Genomic DNA, 25,336 nt, shown 5'->3' with positions numbered 1-25,336 from the left:
ACCTCTAACGAAATATTTTTTGTTGTGTCTTAGCTTAGTGAATATGCGTATTGTGTGCCATTTATTTGTATCGCTCGTGTCCGCTTATAATAAGGTGCTAAAACTATGTGAGCACAAGGAATAGTGCGTGAAGTGCAGCCGGAGCATCGATTTAATTAGGACAACGTGCAATATCTACACATATATACATATATATACACTTAGTATTAAGGACAAATTGATATAAATAAACAAAGCGTAAGTATGCGTGAACTGCATTGTATTGAAATGCAGGTGAACATGCACCTGTGTGCGTTAGTTGGCATTTTATTAGTGCAATTGCTTAATGTTTTTTATTTTGTCACGTAGCTCCCCCGTATTTGGTTTGGGGTCTCCCCTTTTTATCATTTTAAAAATTAAAATCTAAGACACTGTTACGTGTATGTGCAATTTAAAAAATCAAACAATCGCACACCCACACACAGACAGAGACAGCCGCGAAGTTCATTCACATTTATCTGTTGTTTATACTTTTGCTTACTACTTTATACATACATAGTATGTATATTATCTGCACATGTGGGCCCACTAGTGACTCATCTTCTGTCTCTGTCTGCGCTCGCTTATCTAACAAGTGAATTCAGCGGGTAAATACGAATAGTGGTGGTGATCAGATTTGGAGCGGCGACATTGGCCTTATAGAACTGCAACTAGAATTGCCTATTTCGACGAGAGCTCCACTCACGGATTCCAAGTTATTTGGAGCTGATCACGTTCGTTCGTTCTCTCCTTGGCGGCCAGTTGTGAAATTAGCGCTCCTGATCAGTACAGTTAAAACTAATTTTTGGGGGTGTGGGGGATCGGTATCTGTATTTCCACCTTATCATATCTAAACTAACCACTCGTTGACATCTCTCGTCTTTGTAGACAGCGGGGTGTTCAAATTAAGTGGGTCAAGACCGCTTGGCGCCATGAAAAACATTGCGAGCATCAGTGGCCAAAACTTTGCGTTTCAAATCAATAAAGAAAAAAGCCAATTTATTGATAAATTACTTGTAAAATCCACAAAAATGTGCATAAAAATAAGTAAAAGAGCAGCATTTATAATTTTTTTTTATATATATGTTGAACACGCCACACAAGAATGGACATTGATTTAGTGTATTGTCAAATGAATTGGTCGCATATTGTTTTTGTTTGTGTTGTAAAACGCTTGTCTATAAAAAACATTAAAAAGTTAAATTAAAAAAAAAATGAATTCCTAAACATTCCTATGGTAATATTTATTTCATTTTGTATTATGCAGAGCTATTTAGGGAACAACATGGACTCGAGAGTTCAGCAATACCACTACAAGGACATATTGTTTGTGTTCTTTGATGCATTCATCGATAATTTTGACGTTAAGGATGTCCAGGACATCCTGCCACAAGTATTGTCCAAAGAGGAAATCGTCATCATCATCAAGTCCAAGGAAGTCAAGACCTCGACTCTCCTCTTGCTATGGGCACTGTTTAAAAAGCCAGAGGAAACGGTCAAGGTCTTTGTCGAGGACGTTCTTAATCGGATCGACCAGGCTAACTACGAATTCCTAATGGTTGCCATCCAGAAAGAGCTTCGGAACCCCAGCAGGGAGACCAGAGCATACATCGAGCAGCGGGATCGCCTGTATAACGACAACCAAGTGTTTGCCAAGTACAATGTTAATCGCTTGCTACCGGTAGGATTATCTTCCATTTCCATATGCTAATCAGAATCAGAAGATACAAAACAATTTATTTACCAGAGTATTCTTTTTATTCGCAGTATTTGAAGCTGATGCAGGCAGTGCTAGAACTTCGGCCAGCCAAAAATGTCTTGGTCGATGGCGTTTTGGGATCGGGAAAACAGTGGCTTGCCCTGGATGTGTGTTCATCTTACAAAGTGCAACGTAAAATGGACTTCAAGATCTTCTGGCTGAACCTGAAGGACTGCAACACTCCAGAGACAGTGCTAGAGATGCTTCAGACGCTGCTTCATCAAATAGATCCAAATTGGACAAGTCGTAGCGAGCAAGGCAGCAACATCAAGTTCCGCATTCACAGCATCCAGGCGGAATTGCGACGCCTTTTAAAGAGCAAGCCCTATGAAAATTGCCTTCTTGTCCTGCTGAATGTGCAAAATGAAGAGGCTTGGAATGCCTTCAACCTGAACTGCAAGATTCTGCTAACTACAAGGTTCAAGAAGGTCACTGACTTTCTCTCGAATGCCACCACAACTCACATTTCACTGGATCATCATTCGATGACACTTACGCCCGATGAAGTTAAATCGTTGTTTCTCAAATACCTCCACTGCAGACCGCAGGATTTGCCAAGAGAAGTTCTAACAACGAATCCGCGCAGACTAAGCATCATTGCCGAGAGCATTCGAGATGGCTTGGCCTCTTGGGACAACTGGAAAAAGTGAGTATATAATGGAGGTTTCCACTGTGTGACTTACTTAATGCGGGTTTCCTTTTAGTGTAAATTGCGATAAACTAACTACCATCATTGAGAGCTCCTTAAGCGTCTTAGACAAAGTCTATCGGGAAATGTTTGACAGATTGTCCATATTCCCTCCCTCTGCCCACATACCTATCGATGTAAGTGTGTTTCACATAAGCATAATATATATTGCTAATCATTGTTAAATTGTTATTGTGCAGCTCTTATCGCTGATTTGGTTCGATGACAAATCCGATGGCCACGATGCGATGGTTGTGGTTAACAAGCTGCAAAAATACTCGTTTGTCAAGAAGCAACCGAAAGAGTCAACCATTAGTATACCCGCCATATACTCGGAGTTGAAAGTAAAGGTTGATGACATTACCGCTCTGCATCGGAGGATCGTTGATCGCTACAAGTAAGAGTATAGATAAAACTGATCTGTGATTGATGATTTGTCATCTTAAATCGTTAATGATGTCAGATTTTTATTTGTATTTTGAATCATCAATCAACTATGTATTATATCTGAATTTTCCAACAAATTAACTTAAAATGATTAAAATCATTTAAATTTTCTCTTTCTTTCAAAGCATCTTAAAGGCCTTCGACCACGATGACTTGATACTGCCATCATTGGACAGATATTTCTATACCCACATCGGATATCACCTCAAATCCATTGAGCCCACTGAGCGGGCAATTCTGTTTCGCACGGTCTTCCTGGACTTTCGCTTTTTAGAACAAAAGATTCGGCACGACACAACGGCTTGGAATGCCAGCGGATCGATATTGAACACGCTGCAGCAGCTAAAGTTCTACAAGTCAGATATTTGCAGTACGTAGATAAATTAGAAACTAAGGCATCTCACTTACTGTATTTTTTCACTTAGACAATGACGTTAAGTATGAGCGCTTGGTTAATGCCATTCTGGATTTCTTGCCAAAGATTGAGGAGCAACTTATTCGCTCAGAGTTTACGGATCTGCTCAGAATTGCCTTGATGGAGGAGGATGAGGCGATTTCCAAGGAGGCTGAACGACAAGTGCAGAGGTTTCCCGATCGAGTTTGGTTTACAGAGCAGTATGTTATGACTAAATAATTGCCCAAAAATTAAAGAATAATTTAATTTCCCTTTTCCCAGTGGCCACTTTCACCAGGACCGCCAGATCATCAACCTGGGAACTAATGAGGTGCGCCACACCATTTACCTGAAAAACGACTTTTGCCTGTTGGCGCTAGGCAGCAGAGAACTACTCCTTACCGACGTTTCACTCGAGGGAGAGGAAACGTATCTTCTGAGGGACGATGACGACAGCAGTGAAATCCTACGGATGTCCGTGCTTAACCAACAGAAGCACTTGATAACCTTGCACAGCAACGGCAGCGTAAAGCTTTGGTCACTGTGGCCGGATTGTCCAGTAAGGCGCCACAGTGGAGGCTGCAAGCAGTGGGTGCGACCTCCTGGCTCCACACATCTTCGAAAGCCAACGGGGACGAGGAGCTACCAGCAGCTGGTTAACAGCGTGGTCAAGCGCTACATTAGCACCAACGCAGATCAGAAAATTATGGCTTACTATTTGGACGAACAAGACGGATTGCCGGATACCAAAATCCAACTGCACGTGGCCTTCAGCAATGGCGAGGTGAACATCTTAAACTGGGACGAGCAAGATCAGATGTTCAAACTATCGCACACCCCTGCTTTAAAGACGCTCCAATCGGAAATCCGCTGCTTTGTGCAGATCCTAAAGCGATATTACGTGGTGTGTAACTCGAGATGCGCTTTGACTGTGTGGAATTTGAACAATGGTTCCGACGAAAGACTAGAACGTCCAAATTATTATGTGGTTAACGAAACGCCTTTGGCCTTGGAAGCATTTGAAAGGAATCAAGAAGCCACCGTGTTGCTTATTTTCAAGCATAGCGTTTGGCGGCTAAATTTTATGTGTGGTTCTTATGACTTGCAGTCAGAGGCAGTGCAGCTGCCGGAGGGCAGTTTCATTACATGCGGCAAGCGATCAGATGACGGACACTACCTTCTACTGGGCACCTCCGAGGGACTAATTGTGTACGATCTCCGGAACTCCAATCCAGTGCTTCGCAGCAATGTCAGCGAACACATCCAGTGTGTGGATATCTATGAGCTATGCGATCCTGTCTATAAGTACATAGTTTTGTGTGGAGCCAAGGGCAAGAAGGTGGTCCATGTGCACACGTTGCGCTCCGTCTGTGGGATAGAGCCACATCAAGATCGGGGAATCGCCTGGGTTCACAGTGCAGATGAGAAGAGCGTAATGACAAGGGCCTGTCTCGAGCCTACCGTGTACTTGCGTTCCCTGATGGACATGACTGCCGGGCGGACGCAACTTCTTGCCGTGGACTCCAAAGAGCGTATTCACCAAATTGAAACTGCCACCAATCCAAGTGCCGGCAGAAGATCTAGCATTTCATCTTGGTCAACAATCACACCCACGCATGCTGCCAGTAAACCTAAGATAACTGCCATATCCGCTTCAAACAACGAGCAGATCTACGTTGGCTATGCAGACGGGGTCATCATAGATGTTAACCATGACGCGGTTCTACCTCAGCAATTTATTAAGGAGCCCATCGATTACCTCAAACAGATTAGCGAGCAACTGCTGGTGGCCTCTGCTCATGGCGTCCAGAAGACTGTGATATTCCACATTGGGAAGGCAAACCAGGTGCTGCCCGTTGACCAATGGCCGTTGCACCTGGATGTGGGCACCAAGTACGCCCGTCTTCTGCGAGAACAGTTTATCATCTTGTTTTCTGAGCACGCAGTCTGTGTAAGTTTTGGTATTAAAGATTGGAGGACTATATAATTGAATATATTTCGACAGCATTTTGATTTGGCCAACCTCTCCGCATTCGAAAAGCCTGAAGAGTCAGAAGAATCGCTGGAGGGCTTTGATCTGAAGAACGATTATCTTTTCCTGGCCCATGGAAACAACACAATTGAGGTGGGGTACCTAAATGAAACTTAAAAACCTGCTAATTCAATGCAAATTCATTCGCAGGTATTCCGTTTAAAATTCAGCGGCAATCAACTGAGGCAAGAGCGGATCTGCGAGGAAAAGATCTCGCAGAAGGCGAAGATCAGCTACTTGGCGGCCACGGAGGATGGTAGCATGTTTGCACTGGGCTTCGAGAATGGCTTTGTAGAGGTAGGAGTGGGTTATCAGTCTTAATTAGTTGCTCTTAACTACAATTTCCCCAAACAGCTCTTCGCCTTGGAGAACAGAGAAGTTCAACTGATCTACAGCATTCACAAGGTCCACCAGCACTGCATCCGTCAACTCCTCTTCTCGCCATGCAACCTCCTTCTGATAAGCTGTGCTGAGCAGCTGTGCTTCTGGAACGTGACGCACATGCGCAACAACCAAATGGAGCGGAAGCAGAGCCAGCGGCGCAGTCGTCGCCACAAACTACACAGTGTGACGCAGGAGGATGCTGTGGATGCGGCGCCCATCGGAGTGTACATGGAAGTAGATCCCGCATTTATTGCGCGCGAATTCCTTGCAGAGAGTCCAGAGGTGGTTGCCCTCTGGCGGAATAAGCGTGGCAATGCTATCCGTCCGGAACTATTAGCATGCATCAAGTTCGTGGGCAATGAAGCCCGCCGATTCTTCACCAATGCGAAGTTTTCCCATTTCTATGCCATAGATGACGAAGGCGTCTACTACCACCTTCAGCTGCTGGAGTCGAGTAGGCTTCATCCTCCTCCCGAGCCGGATCCGGTGGAGATTTGCGACTTGCAGTACGAGGATCGCAGGATCATCGAAAGTCCTATTGCTCAGAATGTGGACGACGAAGGTGCTGATGTGGTGGGCAACCTGGATCTGCAGAAGAGCAGCAAAGTGGATGGGGAAAGTCCAATCCAGGAGGGCACTAGCTCATGACGCCAGTGGTGCGCCTCAATGTGGCGCACGAACCAGGAGAGCCCAAACTACAACATGGCATTTATAGGATTACTGCTCTATTACCTAGTTGTATTGCTGTTCTACCTCCTGGGACCAGATTTGTTCTAGGATGGTATTTGTTAGGGAAAATTACGATATCTCAAAGGCGGTGGGTGCGTTGCCCTGCCTTTTGCTTGGCCACCCGAGTAACCGCCGCAAAATAAACGACATTTTGAGAAAAACAAATAGCGGATTTGCTTGTCTATTCTTTGTCCTGTCTGTTTGCATGTTTGTGTGGGTGGTTGTGCGTTTGTTTTGATTTCTGTAGGCACGCCAGATCAAGTGTTGCAAAAGATTCTGGCCAGGCCAGTGTTGTTAAGCACCAGTTTCACACTAAATATCAGTGTTGGGGAACTCATAGCTAAGTACCTAGGCGATATTTTGTGTACGTTTTTGCCTAACAAGTAAATACATAAGTTTTTATATGTTTATCATTGACACTGGGCTTTAAGGAAGCATTTGATTTCAAGTAACCAAAATATATGTTTTCGTTTAAATAAATATAATTTGTATACATGTATGGTTCTTGATATCATCATGTACGAATCTTCATCTTTTTATTTTAAAAATGTCTACTATTTTTCAACGTCAACTAAAGTATAAATCCGAAAATGGGTTAATATCTTCAGCATTGACACTGGGCTGTTCAGCAGCATTTGATTTTAATGCAACTAAAAGGGATGTTTTTGTGTAAGTAAATATAATTTATATACGTTCTGGCTTTTATGATAATTAAATTTTAACTGAACAGTTTTTGAAATACTTAATTTTGTTTGTAATTTCTAAGATACCTGAATATGAACATTTTAAATTGTTTTTAAAGCAATTTATTCTTAAGTATAAGTTGCTTTACAAAAACCTATTGGTTCCAACGCCAGTAAATAAGCTCGGTTTTTGAAATACTTAATTTGGTTTTACAATTTCTAAGATAACTGCATAACATATTAAATGGCTCTTACAATTTGAGCTAAGAATGTCACCTTGTCTTCGGCTTTTATTTGGCTGCTTAGATTCTTAACTTAGGTTCTTAACTTCTTATTAAAAATAGTAGGTTATTAATTCTAATTTATATATACTTATTGTACCTATTCTTAGGTACGGACTGTTGTACAAAAACCCACCCTTTCCAACACTAATAAATATGCCCGATTCTCTGCGCTCTTTATCGTCATTCCAATTTTCAACCTGAAAAGAAAAGAACGTCGTGTGCGTGTTTTGATGGCGCGATAAGTGAAAAAATAAAAACAGTTTTCGCAGCTTTGTGGAATACAATTGGTGGCAACACGAGTGCGTTTAAAGTTTAAAGTAAGTGCGTGGCGAAAGTGAAAAAGCGAAGAAAGAATGATGCGCAGCTCGCTACGCGTGAGCTCACTGCAGCAACAAAAGCCATAAAAAAAGAGACTTTTACACACCCGCACACTGGCGTATAAAGTACAAGTGCATTTGTGGATATTCGTCAACGACGAAAAATTTCGCGAACTTGTAATGGCAATTGCTAGGAAAATTGTACGCAAATTTGTCTAAAAATGATCTCTAACCTATCGCACGCAGACAGACGCAGCGCGCTTATAGGGGCTAGTGTATGACGGCATATGTATTTATTTTCCAGTGAGTGGTGTGTGTGTGTGTGAGTCGAGTGCTGAACTCTTGAACTGCAGTACATAGCTTTATTTCGATTTTAGGGATGTGCGGCCTGGCGGATCAGGCGTCGATATAATTAATGAGTACAAAATAAACACTGGACGCTTTTCGAGACTCCGATTCGGTTATTTTTCTCTAACAAGTGGCGGCGGCAGCCATGTTGTTTTGCCTTGCGTTTGCGGCGATGATCGCACTCGCACCCCCACACACACACGGATCAGTTTGTGTGTATACATATTTATTCAATTAAATATTTGCGTTTAATTAAAAAGCAGTGAAACTGCAAGATTTGATTTATTTGGGTAAACAAACCAAACAGTGAGATCAGTGCGAATTGTTTTTTTTGTCACGGTAATTGAACATGAGATTAATTGAACAATCAGCTGTTCCAATGGAAAATAGGCGAGCTGAAAAGGATCGCTGGAATTTTCCTGCCTGTGTATGTCCGCTTAGTATTTCATTAGTATTTAATTTTTCGGCCAAAACTTGTTTTCCCCCAACTCCAAGTCGTCATCCATTAAATGTTTCGTGAAAACTAGTCAGCAAAAAGCACAACAATAAAAGCAGCAACAACTGCTGAGAGAGAGAGAGGTAGAGAGCGTTCCAGAGCGCAGACGTTAACGGAAGTGAGAGAGAAAAAGTGCGCTGCGAGAGAGCGATTGGAATATGTATGGCTTTTGCGATGGTGTGTGGGTGTGTTTACCTATCTCTGTGTTGGAATAAAAACAATGCAATTGCAAGGAGATCGCTGCCTGCATTTTAACCCTCCCAATGCCTCCCTGCCCCTCCCTTAACCCGTCACCGACCCACCCACCCAAAGCACACAAATATTTTAATGTACATGCATTAATGCCCATAATGTCTTCAAACGAATTTGTGTGCGCACAGGTTTAAGTGAAAAGTAGCAGTGCAAAATATATATATAACCGATTGAAAAAGTGCAACAAAAACCATAAAAAAGAACTTTAACCAACGGAAAATCACACTTCTGGAATAATTTCGGGCCGTTTTTATTACCTAATTTAAAAATAGCTGCGAAAACATTCCGCATCCACTGGTGACTACTCCAAAACCAATGCCAACAATACCCCCAGAAATCCTCCAACATCGAGTGGCTTACGCATGCCTTTGAATTTGCAAATTCGCATCCGAACAGCAGCCAGCAAGAATCATCGCAGGAAACCCTATGGATGACCCATCAATCAAAAAACGGTGAGTTCAACGTTTGCCAAGCAGCCAAGGCCTTTGATTTCCCCCGAATAACCATTTTACTCACAGTCTTAATTGCTCGAATTACGATAACTCTTTATCTGTCGCATTGCATTGTCCCCAAGAGACTTAACAATTGTTATTTTCTCTCTTATTCCTACGCCACAATCGATTATACATATAAATGCAGTATAGAATTTTGAAGGCAGTGTCAACTGGTCGGATACATAATTTAAATGAAATCATGGAGTTATATGAGTAGTCGAACACAAAAATTAAACACCTAAAGTACGCAAGTGTAGGAAAGGCAATTTCTAACCAAGTTGAACACAAATTCGTTAGAGTTTCAATCAATTATCTCTACAAACAATGGAGCTCGACTGTTTCTATGGTAGCTCAGGGATATAGTCAACCAATTTTAATTAATAATCGCCCATGTATCAAGTCTCCTACAAATGTAATAATCTCTTTTAAATCGTTTTGCTATTATGGTTTTAAAATCTTTTCAATATTCACTAAAAGTAAACTGCGCATTTAAGAGCGCTTACAAGGAAACAGCATACGTTTCTCGAATCAGTTTCCTTGTGGTGCATAATTTTTAGTAGTCTAATATCCAGTTAAAATCATGAGATAACTTTGCATTAGATCACCGATCAATTTTCGTAACAAATTACAAATTCAGTTGACCCATGATTAGTCACCTAACGTTGTTTGAAAAATGCCAGCAGGCGAGGTAAAACTTTTTGCTGTCTCACAGTTCTGAAACGCACTGTTTGCTGATTTTTAATACCAATAGTGCCCCCCAGCTTGGGGTTGTTTTTGTGCGGTTTCGACTACCAAATGGATGACTTAATACATATATACTGGCACCAACTTAGGGAGCGGCCAGTTTTCACATTTTACCATTTATTTCTTTTATTGCCACCAGGGGAAGTTTTAGCCCAAATAGATTGGCGAAACCAATGACTTTCTAAGCATGATTGTGTGTCCATATTGTGGTGGTGTTTTAACCACGGATTGTATAATGAGCATGCAAAATGATTTAAATCTATTAACAGCTCGGCTAGGTGTTGCTTATTTGGTTTTGTCGTGGACTTTAACTGGTTTTACTCAGCCCGTCAACGGACTGCAGTGAGTTTTCCTCAAAATTCAGCGGCTAAATTTAGACAGAGAGAGAATTCTCTAGATCAAACAGAGACATGTTATTGACATGGGCCAATCAGTGAAAAAAGATAATGTAAACATTGGCTTTTTGGAGGTCTTGTCCGGCTGTTATGGAAATACCTACCTCATCATAATGATGAATTCACCAGGCGGGAAATGAGCTTTTATTATAGTCTGGTATATACATAGACGGGTCTGGTCGTATGTATGTACATCCATCGTATATCCATTCCATTCACATGCAAAATGATCAAATAAACAGCAATTAAACTGTATCTATTCTTCTGGCTGATTTAATTTTAGCTCAATTAAAAGAGACCCACCAGCGATGACAGATCGCTTGACTTTGGCTTTGGCCGTGACTTTCGTTACATGTTTGTCGCATTCACGGCGAGGTCTTGATTAGCCACTAATCTAGCTATCTGCTCGAAAAAACAGCATACCGCAGTATGGGAATAATTGCATGCAGAAGAAGTTCCGTCATGAAATGATTTAGTATTGATAAAATGATTGAATTTACAATCTTGTGATTCCATTCCAAAACAATTACAACTGCAGAAAAGATGTTTGAGCACAGGAAGGTAATGAAATGATTCAACAAAATTAAATATTAGAACTCGTTTAAAATGGGGAGTTAATTAAAATGGAAGCCAAATGATGTTAGTGATCTCCGTGGGTTATACACCCAGATATAGCAACGAATTCTTATTCCCTAATGATTAGTCATTATTATTATTATAAACCATGTTTAGACCAGCGTCATGCTTTAAGCCTCAATTAACATTATTTATTACATTTTCCGCAGGTTAATCGATTTGTATACTGACGAACATGAATACGATGAAGTTCAGGAGCTGCCAGAAGAGTCAAGCATTCAGCCCCCGGAGTCATCAGCGAGCCACACAAGCACGAACGGTGTCAGCAACTCAGACCCTGGAACTGCAAGTGGAGCAGGCTCAGCAGCAGGTGCGGTTGCACCTCAGTCACCAGCCATTGTTGTGGACTCAGTTCCCGAGCTGCCAGCGCCCAAGCAGAAATCTGTAAAGAACTCCAAGAGCAAACAGAAGCAGAAGCAGTCGGCCAACAAGTCGAAGATACCGCGATCCCCGTCGCTGGCGAGCAGCCTCAGCAGTCTGGCCAGCAGCCTGAGTGGTCACAGGGATCGGGACAAAGATCGGGACAAGGATCGGGATCGGGAGAACCAGAACCAGAATTCGGTGCCCCCGCAGACGCCGCCGTTGCCAGCGAGCTACAAGCAGAGCCAGATGAATGGTGACACCACAACTGTAGCTGGTGGTGGTGTCTCTGCCCCAGCCACGCCCACATGCGCGAACAATAACAATGCCAGCAACAACAACGGCAGCATAATGGGCGGCGGCGTGCAATCGAATCAATCGGACAACACCAGCACCGTTCTCCAGGCGCCAGGGGAGCGGAGTAGTCTCAACCTGACACCCCTCTCCCGAGAGCTGGGTGGTGGCCATGCCCAGGAGCCCACGACGCCTGCGACACCGCCGCCAACGCCATTACCAAAAAATTTTCAGTATTTAACTCTGACTGTGCGCAAGGATGGCAACGGATACGGCATGAAGGTGGGTAATTATGATAAGAATCATTGCTGCATTTCTTGGCCTCAACAGTGAAGAAATAGTGTGCAATTTCTTTAACTCAAAATAAGCTTTAATTTCAACCACTTAGTTGACAAACTATTTGTTGTTAACTTGTAAAACGACTGTTGACATACAATTAACTGGCAATACAAAGTGTTTAATAGATTTGCTTTAATTAAAAATGTTAATTTTAACATATATGTGACTACTAGAAATTAGGTTTGATTTGATTGATTTTACTTCTTTAGTTCTTTTCCTGGCAAAAAGAGTACAAACTTGTATACTTTGTGTCATTTAAAACCAGTAAACAATGCAGATAAAGGAACTAAAAATAATTTTATGAACATTATCTAATAAGTTATATTTTCTTTGTCGCAGGTTTCCGGAGACAATCCTGTATTTGTGGAAAGCGTTAAACCCGGCGGTGCAGCCGAGATTGCAGGCCTGGTTGCTGGCGATATGATACTAAAGGTAAGTAGTTCCCAGTTTTTATAACTCAAAGGATATCCCATTTATTTAACTGATCTATTTTAGGTGAATGGCCATGAAGTGCGCCTGGAGAAGCATCCAACTGTAGTGGGTCTTATAAAAGGTAAGTAAGCGCAGTTTGCAAAATAAGTTAACCAAATTTATATTGTCTAGGTTTTGGTACAACAAATTTTGCTAGAGTGGTGAGGAGATTTCGTGAAGGGGTTCCTAGCCAGTGGTGTCACTAGGTGGTTTTCGGCACTGTTTGCAAGATTTAATGGGTTCCGAGCGGGGTTCTGGCCGGGGCTCTTCGCCGCAAGCACACCTCCTTTCTTTGCTGGGAAGTCTGGGACACTTGCGCTTGTTGTCTTTCCAATTTTCCGCCTGCCGTTGCTTGCACTTGGAACACTCGCACGGTGGTTTCTTGGGCAACCGGGGCTCGTAGATGAAGCTATCCCTGTTTCGGTTGCACCCAGGTGGAATCAGAGGAGCCTTCGGACAGTTCTTGTCCTTGCAGTGCGGCGGCACCAGTCCTGGGGGTCTGACCAGAGGCGTCTCGTCCAGCTGTCCCTTGGATATGGTAATCTCCTTCTTCTTAGACCGGCTCTCCTTGATGTACTTCTGTATGCTTTCGATGAACGCGGTTACATGGCCAGGGGCCTTCTCCAAAAACGCAGCTAGTCCAGCGGGAAAGACGCTGAGGACGTCAAAGACCGATTTTACAAACTGATTGTAGTAGTGGATGCCAAAGAATGACCACTCGCCCTGCGGAGGCGGCCGTGGCGGGCAGATCTTCAGCTGGCGTCGCGCCCGCTCAGCATAGGGTTCGATATGTTCCACAGCGTCCTCGTACACTTCCTGCGTCTTGTCAGGGGACTCCCACACGCCGTAGTTCTTGGTGGCCATTACCACAGCGTAGACAACGCCCGCCCGCAAAATCAGACCCACAACCATTTTTTCTAGCGCTGGAACCCCGATCTCCAAGTGATGTTATTAAATGCTCCTAAATTTTTGACAGCTCATGTCGAAGCGTCTAGGGTGACACCCTTTTGCCGCACGTTAAGTCGTCCTTGATTTTGGGCGATCGCACTGGACGCTGGGAGTTCGTTCTTTGAGGAACTTGCATCTCTCGCGGAATATCTCCAAAGAAATTGGCACTAGTGCTCTCCGAAAAGATGATGCCATAACGATCAGACCGATTGTCCATCGACTGCTTTGAGTCTTTGCTTTTCGAGTTTGCCTTTAGTGGCTCGAATCCATGGGCCAGAATCTTCTGGGTCTGTGCCTTAAACTCCTTTGCCCAGTCGGGCATGCGAAGGGAAAAGTAGAATCCCCGCTGGAGGGCTAAGCTGCAATTGTCCGCAGCCACGAAACTGAACTGGCTCTCCTCTGAAAGCGGAACAGAGCTGCAGCCGAGATTTTCGGGGTCTGCACGGACTACATTCTCTTCTGGCTTCACGCACATGCCAATCCCCGTTAGAATACCACATCGACCGATTAATTTGCAGGGCATTTTATTATAATTTTGGCACGTTGTTTTATAATTTCAACCAAATTTTGAATAAATTTTAAAATGATTTGTCATGTCTACTTTGATTACTTTACGTACATGTTGAAGGCAATTTATTATCATAGTTTGGTTCTAATCACCCTTAAAAAACCGGCAAATGCTATCGGCCATACTTTCAGCCGCTCGGCTCCAGTAGGATGGGATCTTCTTTAGGGCCAGCCAAGTGTCATAGAGGGCTTCGCCAACACTTTCGCTTAAGGGCTTTGGTGGAGGCTCACAGATGCTCCCCTTGGGACAAAGCTTTTTCTCCATGTCCTCTTTCTTGCGTTGGAGCTTTCTTTTTTCCTCCTCGTCGAAGAAAGAGTTATGATAATCAGGGCCCTTCTTTTCTACGGTTTTTTCTCTGGAACTCTCCGTCTCAACAGTTTCATCTGTTTCTTGTATGGGTGTACTGCTTTTCAGTTCGACTGGATCGTCCCAGACGCCGAGCTCCTTTCCCAAGTAAAATGTCCCTGCGAAGAGCACAAACTTTAAGAATCTGTTTAAAATCATTATAATGTGTCTAATGTGGTTTTTTTGAGTAGTTCATTATGTGGGCTATTTCTTAGAACAAACAAGAGAGAACGCTATAGTCGGGTGCCCCGACTATCAGATACCCGTTACTCAGGTAAAGGGAGTGCGAGGGAGATGGAGATAGAAACTTTGATCACGCATAACTTTTTAACGAATGGTCCGATTTGGAAAATTTCTTCTACATTTCGATAGGTATTGATAAACACAATAAAACTGCATTTTTATTTTTTCGAAATATTTAAATTTTTAAAATCGTATATAAGCGATTGTGGGCGTTAAAGGGGGCGTGGCACCGTTTTGAAACAAACTTGCGCTGCGTAGGAACTCCTAGAATCTGCATGCAAAATGCCAATCTTCTAGCTTTTATAGTTTCCGAGATCTCAGCGTTCATACGGACAGACAGACAGACGGACAGACAGACGGACAGACGGACAGACGGACATGGCTATATCGACTCGGCTAGTGACCCTGATCAAGAATATATATACTTTATAGGGTCGGAAACGCTTCCTTCTAGCTGTTACATACTTTTGCACGAATACAATATACCCTTTTACTCTACGAGTAACGGGTATAAAAAGTTAAAACTTGTTTAGACAGGCTAATCAAAGAATTATTTCTCTTGAAATATTCCAGCCTCTACAACTGTTGAACTTTCGGTGAAGCGAAGTCAGAAGCTAACACGACCCACTTCTGTGTCTGTGGTGACGCCCTCGACACCGATTCTTTCCGGACGAGATCGCACTGCCTCCATAACTGGACCACAACCGGTGGATGTGGGTATTGTGAAGCTAAAGATTAAGAACTATTTGATTCATTTGTTGCGAACTGCAGAGTATCAAACGGCGGGAGATGGAGACGTACAAGATCCAGACGCTGCAGAAAATGTTGGAGCAGGAGAAACTCAATCTGGAGCGTTTGAAGAGCGATCAAAACAATCCGAGCTACAAGCTGTCGGAGGCGAACATCCGTAAACTGCGCGAGCAACTCCATCAGGTGGGAGCCGAGGTGAGTGAGGGGGTTATTAAGTAGGGGTTATTTTGAAGGTAAGCTAGGTCAGCGAATCTCCTTAGACCCAGGAAGCCCCTCCCTTCCACAACACGAAATTAATGCCGCCAGCAGACGCCAAGCAGCTCTGTTAACCCAGCTAATAATAATAAAACATAACCATTCTCTTTCGCTGTTTTTAACAATTTGAGCTGTGCGCTAATTAAAAGGAAACGAGAGTTGCAAAGGGAATCAGTTGAAACCGATTGATGCTACATGATCTCTATCTTTCTCTTCCATCTCGCGGCATTCTAACGCACACCCATGATGAAACCCTAACACAGGATGCACCGACTGTTAAACTTCAGGCGGCCGCCGGCAATAAGAACACAGCATTACTAACGCCCAACCAAATCCAACACTTGTCTGCGTCCGCCACTCACAGCAATCAGCAATTCCATCAACTTCACCACCACCACAATCTCCACAACAACAATTATCCGCCTCAGCAACAGCCAGCTAGCACCTCACCCGCATTCCTGTCCCTCCTGCCACGTTCCCTTTCGTCCTTGTCGCTGGGCACGCGCAAAAACAAGATCGAGAAGGACCTGACAACCCCTTCTCCGTTCGGCCTCACGGACTTCCTGCAGCAACAGCGCCTGAGCCACCAGGCGGAGGCCATGTCGCAGTCAATGCATCAGCACACCAGCACTCCAACCTCGCAGCAGACGTACTTCCATCCGCATCAGCAGCAACACCGATTCAAGGATTCCGGAGCGTCTTCGAAGGGCAAAAACAAGTTCCTGATTTCAAGGAGTTTAATCGAGGAGGATGTGCCGCCGCCACTGCCGCAGAGGAATCCTCCCAGGCAGTTGAACCTGGACCTTAAGAATGGAAATGGATCGCCAGGCGGCTCGCAGCTGGTGGCCCCTGTTTCGGATCTCGATCGCGCCACAAGTCCCCAGTTGAACAGATCGCAGCAGCAGCAACTGCCCAGCAGCACAGACAACAGTCCGAGCAATGCCAAGTCCAAGCGATCCAAGATAAAAACGAAGGCACTGTCCGATCCCAAGATGTCCACCCAGATGTTTCTGCAAATGGAATCGGCCTGTGCGGCGGGAGCAGCTGGAGGATCCATAGAAGTGGATGGAGGTCCACCGCCGCTGCCGCCTCGGTTGCCAGGAATGATGACGGAGGATATGAGCCGCGGCAGCTGTCAGAATCTCGCCCAACCCAATTCCGTGGGCACTGCGTTCAACTATCCGCTGGTTTCCACCACAACGGCGGTGCAGAACGACAACCTAAATATCGCCTTTCCCCTGTCCCAGCGGCCCAACATTGTCCAGCAGCTGCAGCAATATCAGCAACAGCAGCAACATCAGTTGAGCGGTGGCCAGGCCACAGGCGTAAGTAGCTAACGAATCACTCGATCTCTCTATCTCTTTGCCAACAAAAACACTGCCGAGAACCTAACACTAATTCTCTAATTCTTACACACTTTCCATTCTCTAACATTTCTCTGTTTCATGCTTCTAACTATTTAAAAGACGCTTTCATAAGTTGCCAATGTTAATAAAATTAATTTAATTAGCTTCCCGCTAGCTCAACTAACAGCAACCGAGAACACATTAAACCTGAATAACACGCAGGAAATTATTGTTATTATTTGTGGGTATATTATTTGCATTGTATTGAAGAAGTAGACTTTGAAAGCTATTTGCAGGTCAAAATTATATGTTAATTATGATCGACCTTAGTTCGAATTATGTTGAAGATACTTAGGAATGTAATCGAAATAATTTGTAAAATCGTTTAACCTCACAGGCTTTGGGACAGACACCGAATTTGGGAAAGAACAAGCATCGTCGCGTTGGATCTTCACCCGACAATATGCATCCACGTCATCCGGGTACGGAATACAGCCCTCTCTTTTTAAAAACTAAACAATAACATTAAATTGTTCACAGATCGTTTAGCGAAAACTACTTCGGGCTCGTGGGAGATTGTCGAGAAGGATGGCGAGGTCTCCCCGCCCGGAACACCACCTCCGCCATATTTATCCAGCTCGCATATGACCGTCCTGGAAGATCCCAACGAGAACTGTCGCGGGGCAGCAGCGGCTGGACCAGGAGTCTTTATCGAGTCCCATCAGTTTACGCCGATGGCAGCAGCCTCTTCTCCAATCCCGACGTCCCTACATTCCGGCCATATACAGGCGGCCCAGTCGAACGACACGCAGAAGGAGATCATATCGATGGAAGACGAAAACTCCTCAGATATGGAGGAGCCCTTCATTGACGAGAATGGGCCGTTCAACAACCTGACTCGTTTGCTGGAGGCTGAGCACGTCACTTTCCTGGCCATCTTCCTGAACTACGTGATCTCGAACTCGGATCCCGCGCCGCTTCTCTTCTACCTGATCACTGAGCTGTACAAGGAGGGCACCTCCAAGGACATGCGCAAGTGGGCCTACGAGATCCACTCCACATTCCTCGTGCCACGTGCTCCTTTGTCGTGGTATCGCCAGGACGAATTGCTGGCCCGCGAGGTGGATAATGTGCTGCAGTTGGAGTTCGACAAGGTTGAGATCCTGCGCACCGTCTTCCTGCGCAGCCGCAAGCGGGCCAAGGACCTGATCAGCGAGCAGCTGCGCGAGTTTCAGCAGAAGCGCACCGCTGGCCTGGGCACCATTTACGGACCCACGGACGACAAGCTGGCCGAGGCAAGGACGGATAAGCTAAGGGAGCAAATCATCGACAAATATTTGATGCCCAATCTACATACGCTAATGTGAGTTCTTAAATTTGTTTCGGTATTTACTTACTAAAATGTTTTAACCTAACTAGTGAGGATGAGAACGGTTCGCCGCCGGAGGATGTGCGTAAGGTTGCCTTGTGCTCGGCCCTTTCCACGGTCATCTACCGAATTTTCAACACTCGTCAGCCTCCGAGCAGCATCGTCGAGCGGGTCCACCACTTTGTGAGCAGAGACAAGAGCTTCAAGTCACGTATTATGGGCAAAAATCGCAAGGTGAGCTTAAGAACACCCAGTTTATTTTCCACATCGAACTCAAAATGTAAATCTGTCACCCTGCAGATGAATGTTCGTGGTCATCCATTGGTATTGCGTCAATACTATGAAGTGACGCACTGCAATCATTGTCAGACGATTATCTGGGGTGTGAGTCCGCAAGGTTATCATTGTACAGGTGAGCGCCTCTCTTAAATTTGCCTTTGAAAAAAATATATATTCCATATAATATGCGTGATTTCTCTGTTGCAGACTGTAAATTGAATATACACCGCCAATGCTCGAAAGTAGTTGACGAGAGTTGTCCCGGTCCCTTGCCCCAGGCAAAACGTCTTGCCCATAACGACAAGATCAGTAAATTCATGGGAAAAATTCGACCGCGCACCAGTGACATTACTGGAAGTAAGTACAATTTTCAAAGCAGGGGCTTAATCTTGAGTTTTGTGTATCTGTAATTGACCGGGAAACTAGAAAGTGTTTGGTTGCTTAACATTTTATAAATGAATACGTTATTTTCCCCTTAGATGAAAAACGCAGTCGACAGGATGAGGATTTGGACATAGAGTTGACTGCAGGTATGGTATCTTAGTTGCACACGGACTATACTTTTACTTACTTATATTCAATGTCTGTTTGTTTTCAGACCGTGGCCAGCCGTCGATAGTGCGTCAACCTTCAGATCGTCGGCCGGATGCAAACATATCGATACGGTCGAATGGGAACACATCTTGCAACACTTCGGCACTGAATACAACTGACCTGCAGAGTTCGTTTCACGGCAGCTGCGCCAACGACAGTATTAACCCCGGTGGTGGCGCCGGATGCAACATGGATCTGTCCACGAGTGTGGCGTCTACGGCGCCGTCGAGCAGTGGATCCGTATCCGCCGGCCTGAGTGCGTTTACCGAGCTAAATGCGCTGGATGCAGTGGACAAGGATGCACGTAGGGAGCGGTGAGTAGTGGAAAGATATTCCTGTAGGCGATAAATAATATAATATATAATCCAACGCAGCTACAGTCAGCATCCGAAGCACAAAAGCGCGCCAGTCTCGGTAAATCGGTCGGAGTCCTACAAGGAGCGCTTGTCTAACAAGAGGAACCGCAACAGTCGTCGCAAGACCTCTGATCCAAGTTTGTCGTCGCGTCCCAAGTAAGTTTAAGGAATCGATTTCACTACCAGCAAGGAGAAGAAGAAGTGGGGGTGCTGACCCACTGTCTTTATTTCTTGTCCTCCTTCGGCGTCTCATCTTACCAAATAAATTCTTCCATTCCAAGGCCTTTGCCTGGGCCACTCCCTAAATCCTCTTAACTAAAGCATTTTCCTACTCTTCTGAGCGGTGGCCAAGCTACCGGATATTAATTTTACTAATTAATGTGAACTGCGCCGCAATATATGCTGTCTGCCTTCATTGCGCAAACTTTCCACAAACTTTCCATTGCGTGTTTATTCAAAAGATTCGCTTTAGTTTGAGTTTTTAATTAAACTATATTTAAGTTGGCAAGGATATGATTAGCACACACTGCATTAATACCTTTAAATGGAATCGCCCCAGGGTATCCAGCCTTCGACTAGCCATTACCACTGCCCCCTTCTAATGTTTACGGTGACTATTACCGCATACGTATGTGTCACCGTGGATGGGATAGTTGATTAGACGCCGGCATTGACATCGATTATATTGTCCGCCCCGCTTTCTGCACTGCGATGTAGATGTAGGCCACTCCAGTCCCGTCCAGTCCGTTCCCGGCCATGCTAGTCAATGCCAGGTCGCGTCCTGGCTTCTAGCTATCGCCGTTTCTCGGCTTCCTGTTGACAAACTGTTTGAGCAACTGGTTCCGACATATTTCCTACCAGCACCTGCCAGCTCGAATGCCTTTTTAGTGGCGTTTCTCGCGTTGGAATTGACTCATCAGTCCGGCAGGGGAATCAACTTCAACTATTACCAACTAATCAATCCGAGCAGAGATAATGGAAAGAAATATACGTTTTAATCGCAGTAAAAGCTTCAAGACAACTCTTAATTTCAATAGCCTGAAGTAAATAAAAAGCGTGTTACTGTTTTCTGAATGCTTAAAGCTTAAGCTTAAATAAATTAAAAAGGAAATATTTGGTGGTGTATATCAGAGAACTAAACAGAATAGTTGGTAACATTTTTCACCTAATTTATTCAAATACTTCAAACCTGAAGGCAGCAAAGTTTGATATCATTGCTAAGTAAATTGACTAAACTTCCCAGAAAACCAAGCTTAAGGGTTCTAATATTCATTGCAAATCTCTCGTATACGCAACCAATTTCATTACATTTTAGCAAAGTTAAGTATTTATTTTTAAAATGTTTGTCTTTCAACTCAGCGATGAGCAACTGGACTTGGGTCTTGCGAATGCCAACTATGTGGCCAGTTCCAATTCTAGTCTCTCTTCAGCTGGTGGCAGCGAGAGCCCCAGCACTTCGATGGAGCACTTTGCTGCGGCCGGAGCTGCCGGTGGCGTCCATGTTCCGCCGATTGGATTGAACCATAGCCAACATCCACACCTGCTCATCCAGCAGCATGCCCAGCAGTACTGTCAGCAGGATTCCTTTCAGGCCGGCTTGGCAGGAGCCGGGGGAAGTAGTGCTGCCAGCAACTCTAGTTTCTGGAATGCCGGTCATCCATTGCCTAAGCCATGGAACATGGAGAGCGACGACGAGGATGATGTCAACGAGGCCGACTGGAGTTCAATGGTGGCCGCCGAGATGCTGGCAGCTTTAACGGATGCCGAAAAGAAACGTCAGGAGATTATCAATGGTGAGCTTAAATATTCTTTGATGAGGTATATATAATACTGATCGTGATCTATTTCTCTGAAGAAATCTATCAAACTGAACGCAACCATGTGCGAACCCTCAAGCTGTTGGATCGACTGTTCTTCCTGCCACTCTACGAGAGTGGACTGCTGTCGCAGGATCATCTGCTGTTGCTGTTCCCACCCGCATTGCTCTCGCTCCGTGAGATTCACGGCGCCTTCGAGCAGCGTCTAAAGCAGCGACGCATCGAGCAAAACCATGTGGTGAACACCGTGGGAGACCTGCTGGCCGACATGTTCGACGGCCAGTCCGGAGTAGTTCTATGCGAGTACGCTGCTCAGTTCTGTGCCCGCCAGCAAATTGCCTTGGAGGCCCTGAAGGAGAAGCGCAACAAGGATGAGTCGCTGCAGAAGTTGTTGAGAAAGTCGGAGTCGGACAAAGCATGTCGCCGGCTCGAACTGAAGGACCTGTTGCCCACTGTGTTGCAGCGCCTCACAAAGTATCCGTTGCTGTTTGATAGCCTTTACAAGGTGACTGTGCGATTGCTGCCGGAAAATACCACCGAAGCGGAGGCCATCCAGCGAGCCGTGGAATCCTCAAAAAGGATTCTCGTGGAGGTCAACCAGGCCGTTAAAACAGCCGAGGACGCTCACAAGTGCGTATCTAAAAAGCTTAAAAATAAATTTGTATTTCAATGTTTGTTCACCTTTTCTCTGATTTAAACAGATTGCAAAATATTCAGCGTAAGCTAGACAGATCCTCCTATGACAAGGAGGAGTTTAGGAAGTTGGACCTGACCCAGCACCACCTGATCCATGACGGAAACCTGACTATTAAGAAGAATCCTGGCGTTCAGCTGCACGGCCTGTTGTTTGAAAACATGATCGTTTTGCTGACCAAGCAGGCAAGTTATAATTCCTGTGGAAGTGCAATTAAATGTTTAATTCCCTCTTTGCATTCCTTTTTTAGGATGATAAATACTATCTGAAGAACCTACACACGCCGCTGAGTGTGAACAACAAGCCCGTCAGTCCCATTATGAGCATCGATGCGGAGACTTTGGTGCGCCAAGAGGCGGCCGACAAGAATTCCTTTTTCCTCATCAAGACAAAATCATCACAAATGCTGGAGCTGCGTGCGCCGAGCAGCTCGGAATGCAAGACGTAAGAGATCAATTCATTCCGTAATACATTCAACGAGTATTCATTTAAAATATTCTCTTACAGTTGGTTTAAGCACATATCGGATGCTGCTGCCCGCCAGTCCAAGAATCGTTCGAAGAACACCTCGAACAGCCATGACACCAGTATCAGTGACCCTGCTCTCACCGCTATCCCCCATTCCAGCACCAAGGAGTCGTTGGAACTGACCACCGACTGTGCTCAGCCAATGGCGGCGACAGCCACGGTGACCACCACTCCCTTGGCACCCATGCTACCGATAGCCACTGTTACGCCGGCCCCAGCGACCAATAACAGCAATGTTAGTTCCCTTACCGGAGTGCAGCTACGAAATCCGCAAAAGGAGCTGGGAGCAAATGAATCTGATGCTGATTATGTAAACACACCGAAACTGCGGTCGAGCCAGAATGATGTTAATCGCTCTATGTCAATAAGAAGCACTGGGGAGCCCAGCCAAAAGTATTCCGCAACTGGATCAGAGGCGAACGACGTCACTTTACGCCATTCTCAGTCGGCCAGGGAATCCGTTAGGCCGGGATCGACTGGCGAGGAAAGAAACTCCACCTATGGATTGGTCGGTGGTCACTCCAAACGCGATAGTGCCAGTATTGTCTGCTCGAACAACTCGAACAACACGCGCACCCTACTGATGCAGAGCCCCTTAGTGGACCCCACGGCCATTCAGGTCAGCATCAGTCCAGCCCACACCGCGGAACCCGTGCTGACTCCGGGAGAGAAACTTCGGCGGCTAGACGCCTCCATTAGGAGTGATTTGCTGGAGAAGCAGAAAATCATTTGTGATATTTTCCGTTTGCCAGTGGAGCACTACGACCAGATTGTGGACATTGCCATGATGCCAGAGGCACCGAAAGACAGTGCAGATATTGCCCTAGCTGCTTACGATCAGATTCAAACCCTGGCCAAGATGCTGAACGAATACATGCACGTGACTCCCGAGCAAGAGGTCTCAGCAGTTTCCACTGTGGTTTGCGGCCACTGTCACGAGAAGGAAAAGCTGGGCAAGAAGGTGGCACCATCCTCTTCGTTCTCCTCATCTCCGCCACCGCTGCCGCCGCCAAATAGGCAGCATGCCCAGGCCCAGGCGCAGATACCGCCATCGCGGTTGATGCCCAAACTACAAACCCTTGATCTTGACGAAGTTGCCATACACGAAGACGACGACGGGTACTGTGAGATCGACGAACTGCGCTTGCCAGCGTTACCGTCCAAGCCACATGAAAGGCCGACAACGCCACTGGCTCCGTTCAAAACAGAGCCGCAGACTTCACAATCGGTTGTTGTAGAGTCGACGAAACGCCAAAGCACGGATGCTGTTCCTGAGAGTCTGCCGGTGGAGAAGGAACAACCCATGGCAGAGGCGGAGAAGAAGATGGCAGAGAAGGAAGTTGAGCCGTCAGATTCACAACCTACTACAAGTGAACCATGCAACCAAGATAAGCACAATGCGAAGGCGGAGAGCACCAAGGAAGAGGGAGATTTGACGATAGCTGATAACGAGGTTTCGCCTGCTGCATCAACCGACGAACTAAAATGTCAAATTAGCGAAGTAGCTACTGCAGAAAACGAAGAGAAACCTGTGGTGGACAAAAAAGAGGACATCGACATGGCCGTAAATATAACATTTTCTATTAGCGTTTTGAAAGTCACCTATTTTAATAAATGTTCCCCCATAGATCGAGCAAGTCAGAGTTTCCAAAGTCGATAGTTCGACGCAGACATCACCAACAGAGGCGCCAAAAGATTCGGAAAAGTTACATGGAGGATCGGGCAGCACCTGTGGGCCGAATCGCATCCAGCACGCCAGTGTGCTTGAGCCGAGTGTGCCATGCCATGCACTCAGCAACATTGTGACAGTACTGAATGAGCAGATTTCCATGCTTTTGGTAGGGTTAACCCATTTTCAAGTCAAAAGAAATTATCTAAATGTTATTTACATAATGACAGCCAAAAATTAACGAACGCGATATGGAAAGGGAGCGATTGCGTAAGGAGAATCATCACCTCCGCGAGCTTTTAAGTGCGCTGCATGACCGACAGCGAGTTGATGAAGTAAAGGTAAATCACCACAAACTATAATGGTTTTCTAGGCAGTTAACATTCTCTACCCGAACAGGAAACTAAGTTTGATCTTTCGAAGCTGATGCATGCTGAGGATGTAGAGTTTGACGACGATATTGACGCCATTTCCAACAGTTCGCTGACGCCAACGCCCACGCCGGTTCCCACGGCCACGGCTTCACCCAGCCAGGTTCAGACACCGGAAGCCATGAGAGTTAACAGCACTGAGGATGAGGAATAGGAAACTTGTTTAATTTTTTTTTGTATAAAATACATATTTGTTCTTGTTTTCCCCCACGCATTTGACCAATTGAATTGGCGGCGTCTGTGTTTTACGAGTAGCCTTTCTTAGAGCATGCCTTTTACTACTGTTAATGTAGCTTCATTTGTTTTCCTAAAATATTATGTATTCCACAAGAACCGTAACACTTTGAATTAAGCCTAACAATGTCCCCTCGTAAAACTAATTAAATACATATATATATGCATATTATCGACTTAAAGAATATCAGCTAAATACACAATGTTTGATACATTTATAAAGAACAATAAACTATATAGTTATTAAGAAGAATTCGATTGAATAAATCATTCCCTAAAGGAAAAACTAAGCGAAAAGCAGACGCGTTAGTGCGGCATCACCTCCTCCAAACGACTGAGTCTATAA

At 44.9% G+C, this 25,336-nt stretch overlaps 5 protein-coding genes across 7 annotated transcripts; 2 read left to right on the top strand and 3 right to left on the bottom strand.

The window, feature by feature from the left end:
• Window positions 1–20: 20 nt before the first annotated feature.
• On the top strand, window positions 21–6,610 carry LOC108051272. The gene is made up of 11 exons (XM_017133323.1): window positions 21–237; window positions 1,286–1,699; window positions 1,786–2,423; window positions 2,482–2,602; window positions 2,666–2,862; window positions 3,038–3,282; window positions 3,338–3,527; window positions 3,589–5,257; window positions 5,312–5,431; window positions 5,489–5,635; window positions 5,693–6,610. Exons 2-11 carry the CDS (start codon window positions 1,304–1,306, stop codon window positions 6,368–6,370), a joined length of 4,401 nt encoding a protein of 1,466 aa, XP_016988812.1. The 5' UTR covers window positions 21–237; window positions 1,286–1,303; the 3' UTR covers window positions 6,371–6,610.
• Window positions 6,611–7,589: 979 nt separating this feature from the next.
• On the top strand, window positions 7,590–25,243 carry LOC108051233. Of its 3 annotated transcripts, none has more exons than XM_017133254.2 (24): window positions 7,590–7,735; window positions 8,960–9,283; window positions 11,250–12,036; window positions 12,433–12,525; window positions 12,589–12,646; window positions 15,242–15,381; window positions 15,440–15,613; window positions 15,937–16,998; window positions 17,417–17,501; window positions 17,560–18,382; window positions 18,439–18,622; window positions 18,689–18,800; window positions 18,875–19,024; window positions 19,147–19,197; window positions 19,266–19,575; window positions 19,642–19,773; window positions 20,977–21,410; window positions 21,473–22,064; window positions 22,136–22,313; window positions 22,379–22,572; window positions 22,636–24,220; window positions 24,285–24,494; window positions 24,556–24,666; window positions 24,725–25,243. In XM_017133254.2, exons 2-24 carry the CDS (start codon window positions 9,258–9,260, stop codon window positions 24,908–24,910), a joined length of 7,677 nt encoding a protein of 2,558 aa, XP_016988743.1. In that variant the 5' UTR covers window positions 7,590–7,735; window positions 8,960–9,257; the 3' UTR covers window positions 24,911–25,243. The 3 variants fall into 3 exon arrangements, with proteins under 3 accessions (XP_016988743.1, XP_016988742.1, XP_016988744.1); XM_017133253.2 differs by having other exon boundaries at window positions 19,636–19,773; XM_017133255.2 differs by lacking the exon at window positions 15,937–16,998 and having other exon boundaries at window positions 19,636–19,773.
• On the bottom strand, window positions 12,661–13,476 carry LOC108051236. The gene has a single exon (XM_017133257.2). It carries the CDS (start codon window positions 13,474–13,476, stop codon window positions 12,751–12,753), a length of 726 nt encoding a protein of 241 aa, XP_016988746.1. The 3' UTR covers window positions 12,661–12,750.
• Window positions 13,556–14,147, bottom strand: LOC108051237. The gene has a single exon (XM_017133259.2). It carries the CDS (start codon window positions 14,033–14,035, stop codon window positions 13,556–13,558), a length of 480 nt encoding a protein of 159 aa, XP_016988748.1. The 5' UTR covers window positions 14,036–14,147.
• Window positions 14,165–14,651, bottom strand: LOC108051238. Its single transcript, XM_017133260.2, has one exon. It carries the CDS (start codon window positions 14,582–14,584, stop codon window positions 14,165–14,167), a length of 420 nt encoding a protein of 139 aa, XP_016988749.1. The 5' UTR covers window positions 14,585–14,651.
• Window positions 25,244–25,336: the final 93 nt, after the last annotated feature.

Source organism: Drosophila rhopaloa, unplaced genomic scaffold, assembly GCF_018152115.1.
Source record: "Drosophila rhopaloa isolate 14029-0021.01 unplaced genomic scaffold, ASM1815211v1 contig_115, whole genome shotgun sequence".
Taxonomy (NCBI): Eukaryota; Metazoa; Arthropoda; class Insecta; order Diptera; family Drosophilidae; genus Drosophila; species Drosophila rhopaloa.
This window is presented reverse-complemented; position numbering and strand designations above follow the sequence as displayed.